The sequence below is a fragment of the Arachis hypogaea genome, chromosome 1 (genome assembly GCF_003086295.3).
Source record: "Arachis hypogaea cultivar Tifrunner chromosome 1, arahy.Tifrunner.gnm2.J5K5, whole genome shotgun sequence".
Classification (NCBI taxonomy): domain Eukaryota; kingdom Viridiplantae; phylum Streptophyta; class Magnoliopsida; order Fabales; family Fabaceae; genus Arachis; species Arachis hypogaea.
Window position 1 is genome coordinate 25,650,564 of NC_092036.1, and position 5,355 is coordinate 25,655,918.

Consider the following 5,355-nt stretch of genomic DNA (forward strand, 5'->3'; position numbering starts at 1 on the left):
ACATTGGCAATATTATTAATAATACCAAGTCTATAAATGGGTTAACGAAACTCGATTTTTATTAAAAAAAAAAATTTTAAAGATAATTTGCAAATAAAAAGAAATGTGAGATTGCACAAACTAAAAAGATAAACAGATACATACACAAATAGGATAATACAGGATAATATACAACTTAAAATATGTACATATATACAACTCAAAATATCTCCGGAGTCTGGTCCATATAGGAAGCCCCTAATTTGACGCCCAAATTAGTCTAGTCTTCTAACCTGATCTCTCGAAAAACAAAAGTGAGAGTCTAAGACAAAAGAAATAATAAACCGGAGAGCTGCCAAAAGAAGATGCTGATGATGCTACCTAATCGTTGTCAGAAGTCAAGTCACAACTAGAAAATGGATTAATACAGACAGATTTACAGACAGATTTAGTCTTTATTACAGACAGATTTTTGGTTACCGACGAAATTACCGACGGATTTTGTCCCTCTGTAAAAGCCCCGTCGGAAATTATTTACCGACGGATTTTTTTTCCGTCGGAAAATTACCGACGAATTTTTACTAGTTACCGACGGATTTTCCCTCTGTAAATTCTCCCTCCATTTTCCGAAGGCGACGAACTTTCCGACGGATTTTCCGTCTGTAATTACAGACGGAATTTCAGTCTGTAATTACAGACGGATTTTCAGACAGATTTTCCATCTGTAATTATAGACTTACAGACGGATTTTCAGACAGATTTTCCGTCTGTAATTACAGACGAATTTTTCGACAGATTTTCTGTCTGTAATTTAAACTTTGGAAAATCATCTCATACTCTGATTATAGACAGAAAATCCGTCTGTAAATACGTCAGTAAGGTAAAATAATTTTTTTTATTTTTCTAATTACAAAATAAGCTTGTTTTCATACAAAATAAATATAAATTTAATAAAAATTTTTTATCTAATTTATATTCGAATATTTATAATATTTCAAAAAATAAACAAACTCATCGTATTATCAAACTAAAAGAAAAATACTATAAACAAGCAAGTCAATATAATTCAAAACATAAACAAAATGTATTGATCATCAACTATAATAATAAATAACAACCATACATCAAAGTGTGTTGATACATCAACTATAATTCAAAACATAAACTCAATGTATTGTTCAACTATACTAAGTTATGCAAATAACAAGACTATATAACTGTCTTCAAAATCTTGTGAGCTTGTTTCATCAAGTGAACATAGGGGATCACAGTTCCAGATTCAGTTGGTAAGTCCTGAAAACATTTATATCATTAGAAATAAAAGTGATTATTGAATTTACTGCAACCCCAGAATCAAAATTAAAATTTTGCATTTTATGATAAACACTTATTAGTTATTACCTGCTAACACTAAACCAACACTCTTAAGAGCATCATCGGATCCCGAAGCCATTACTGGAAAAAAGACAAGATTTGAGTTACTCAGTTCATAAATGATGAGAGAAATTTCAAAAAAAGTAAAACACACACATGGCAATCAATATATAGACACACACACACACACATGGCAAAAAAAAGTAAAACATTACGAGCATAACACCACTGCCATCTGCAACTTTACAACCAGATAGCAGAATAAGGTTCTTAGAATTCTTTTCAACCTGCAAAAAGGAAAATGATTATCAAACTTAAGAAATGAGACAAGTAATTTTTCTTATTCAGCACATAATGGAAAAAAACACTTACAATATTGCTCTCCCCAGTCATATTAGATTGAGATCTCAACTCTTCTACCTCCTCCAATTACCTTCTCATGCAGAGATAAAATTTAAAGATTGAAAAAAAATATATAAATATGATAAGGAGGATGCTATAATAATAATAGTAATAATAAAGAAGTACAGAGAAGCAAAAATCAAACCTCCAAATGAATGTTTCTCTTCTCCTCATTTAGGTCCCGAAACTGAAGAGACTGCTTATAATCACTTATAGCTACAAAAGGAAGCGGAGAAAGAAAGAGAGTGATGCGCACTTCAAACGATAATATTACTACAGATGTAACTATTGTGATAAGTGATAACCTCCATAATATATAACAAAGTTATATAAAAAAATCAAGTTGAGAAACAGAATCATAGAACATGTTTGAATGCTTTATTAGAAACTTTACAAAGACAAAATATTGGCATAGTACCTGTAACAACAATAACAAGAATAACTGCAAAAGCAATGCTTCCACCATCATACCATCCTTCCTTAATACCCTGAAATATAAAATTAATTCTTCTATGGATGAAAACCTATTTGGCTATTTCTCAACATTTAAAAACATATTCCTAATCAACCTATTTCTCAACATTTAAAATTTACTCTACCACATTTTCTCACCTCAGATTTTATCCCCAGTACTAATGAAGCTGTAGCAGCTACGATTGAAATAATCAAGGTCAGATCCTTGCAAGCATCCCAAACAAACATCTATTATAGACAACATAAACAAAGACATCAGCCCAATAAACAAGAATTTTTGTATCTTTTGATAAAAGAAGAATATCACTGAGACGAAGAAAAGATTAGAAATGTACTTAAGGAAAATAAAGCATAGATGCAACATAAGAATGTAAAAACATGGCTACATAAGAATGAGTAAAAAAAATTAATATGATGATGAAGATGAAGAGTTTAACTGAATGTCAATTAATAGGAAGAATAATTAATTAAAATCCATTTAATGTCTGATAGATGAGCAATTATAAAGAGAACCAGCCAAGGAACCAAACTTTGATGACTTGAACATGCCCTCTAATCTTTCTCAGCACTTGCTCCTTTTCTTCTTCTTTCTTCAGGTCCAAGGTGTAGCGAAATCGGCGAGAAGCGTTAAGCACAAGCGCTGCTTGCTAAAAAAAAGAAGAGAATTTTTGTCTAGTCATTAGAAAAGCACTAACCTCCAGAAAATGAAAACTAATACATAGCCTAAAAGCAGCAAAAAACAGAATAATCAAATAGAACTCCTTTTGAATCCTTTTTGGGCATGGCTTTACATTGGTTTTGATATACAGAACAAGTTCTCTCATAATTATGCACATGCCCAAAAAGAACCAAATCAACCTGGTTCAATTCAATCCAAGAATAAATATATAAAGTGAACAAAAAATTTAAGGGTCTATATAGTCTATGGAACTTGATTTACTAACTACGAACCTTATTGGCTAATAGCAATGGCCCACAGTTGCAACAAAATTCTTGTCAGCAGATGAATGATCTGAGGTATACATTGGCCTATGTCTGTAAACATTTAAAAATATTATGATCAATGAATATATATACTGTGAAATTGAATAAGCCTATGATTTAAACTAAACTAAACCAAACTCACCCCATGAATATTAGCCATGGAGTTTTTTGTCTATTAACTGAAGCCATGTCCTTTTTCATCCATGCATACTACAAAAAATAGTGCAGTTAAATTACATGTATTAAAAAACTTATAATATTAAACCATAGATATGAACATGATAAGAAAAAGGTTAAAGTATATTTTTGTTCTTGAAGTTTTTGAAAAATTTTAAAAATATCCTTTAATGTTTAATTTGTTTTAATTTATTCTCTTATGCTTTAAATATGAAAAAAGCTTCTCTGAATTTACCTGCTCAGAATTTTGTGACCAATCATGCTCGGTTGATATAACAGTGAAATGAACACTTGCTTGTTCAATAGAGTGATGTTGGCATTGGAAAATATGTTTCATATGCTACTCCACATTCCCCACCAGAATCAGGAGTGATGTATACTGAACCAGAATTCACATAATCCCTGAGTATATAATAAAGTATATTATAAACCATAAGCCTAGTAATTAATGATAACATCACTACTTTAATTCCATTAATGATTATGATATAATGATAATAATAATAACAATAATATTACCTCTCATGGTTCCCAATTGCTGTCATATAAGAAACTCTGGAAGCTACTGGATTAATAAGGCTAAGGAAGAAATCCCATTCTACTAGAAAACCAGTGGCATAGCTTATGTCTCCAATGTGGAACACTGAATCTACATTCTTAGATTTCACTTCTTCATCTATAGCTGAAATAACTGAAAGTGCTCCTGGCTATGAATGAAAAATGAAGTAAAAAATTAGTATTATCCATCTTCTTCTCTCTTTTTTTTATTTTTTATTTTTATCAATAACATATATCAGACCTGGAAATCCGTCCATCTTATAGAATTCAAATCCACCAGTCATAATTGAATCCCATATCTGGAAACTCAAATCATCCCTTATCCCTTATCCCATATATAGTTTTTTGTTCCTAAATCTACAAACAAATTTATGCACACCATTAACAAGAAATGGATGCAAGGAATGGATGCACACAAAGGAATGGAGGCACACCACAATGAACTCTAGCAAAACCTTGCTGAATTCCACTCAATTAACATTATCAGATACACTCTAAAGTTTATTGAACAAAATATAAAAAATCTGCCAATTCAAATGCAATGGTTATTCGCATCCGTCACCATCCAACAATTAGATTTTGAATTAACTAAAAAGTAAGAAAATAAAAATCAGAGTGACAAAAAAGAAAAACAAAGCATACTGCTGGGGATCTTCACTCGACCATAGATGGTGTAACCTTCAGCGGACCTGAAAAAAAAACAAAGTAGGATTAAAATCGATCCACATAACATAATTCTAAACCAGAGAGAACAAACGGAAAATTAGGGTTAAGGGACGAGAATTAGGGTTAAGAAAAACAGGGAAGGGACAGGGTTAGGGTTAGGGATAATGAAATCGGAACAGAATCACAATGGAAGGGTTAGGGCTAGGGACAAGAAGGAGGCGGAGGCCTACCTGAACTAACAGCGATGAGAGAAGACGATGACAAACCTCCGGCGAGGAGAGAAGAAGCAGCGCGAGAGCAGCGGCAGAGGGAGCTCGTAAGACAAGAGCACGGCTGAGAGAGCTCGTGTGACGACGAAAGGAGCAAACGCATTGAGAGCGGCAGTGGAAGGAGCTCGTGCGACGCGAGCCGCGGCGGCGGCGGTGACGGCAACAGCGGAGGACGCCACATCTTCAATGGAGCTTCAATGGAGAGAGAGAGAGAGAGAGAAGGTATGGGAGTAATTCACGTGAAAAAAGTGAACTGAAGTACTCGGGAGTAAAGTGACTCATCTCCTTATTTTAATATATTACCGACGGAAAATTTAAATTACAGACGAAAAAATCCGTCTGTAATAATTTAATAAAAGACAGCGTTTTGTCTATTTAATTACAGACAGATTTTCCGTCTGTAATTATTTCTCACTGAAAAAAATTAATTTTTCCGACGGAATTATCGACGGATTCTTTTTTCCGTCTGTAA

The 5,355-nt window shown here is 32.9% G+C and overlaps 1 protein-coding gene across 1 annotated transcript; it reads right to left on the bottom strand.

The window, feature by feature from the left end:
* Positions 1-1,041: 1,041 nt before the first annotated feature.
* Positions 1,042-5,126, bottom strand: LOC112759347 (calcium-transporting ATPase 8, plasma membrane-type-like). The gene is made up of 13 exons (XM_072233770.1): positions 4,845-5,126; positions 4,591-4,637; positions 3,910-4,097; positions 3,626-3,792; positions 3,356-3,423; positions 2,760-2,876; positions 2,368-2,457; positions 2,174-2,243; positions 1,901-1,971; positions 1,726-1,786; positions 1,569-1,640; positions 1,381-1,434; positions 1,042-1,272 (listed from the first exon to the last, which is right to left on the bottom strand). The coding sequence occupies exons 5-10, from the start codon at positions 3,371-3,373 to the stop codon at positions 1,748-1,750; spliced, it is 405 nt and encodes a 134-aa protein (XP_072089871.1). The 5' UTR covers positions 3,374-3,423; positions 3,626-3,792; positions 3,910-4,097; positions 4,591-4,637; positions 4,845-5,126; the 3' UTR covers positions 1,042-1,272; positions 1,381-1,434; positions 1,569-1,640; positions 1,726-1,747.
* Positions 5,127-5,355: the final 229 nt, after the last annotated feature.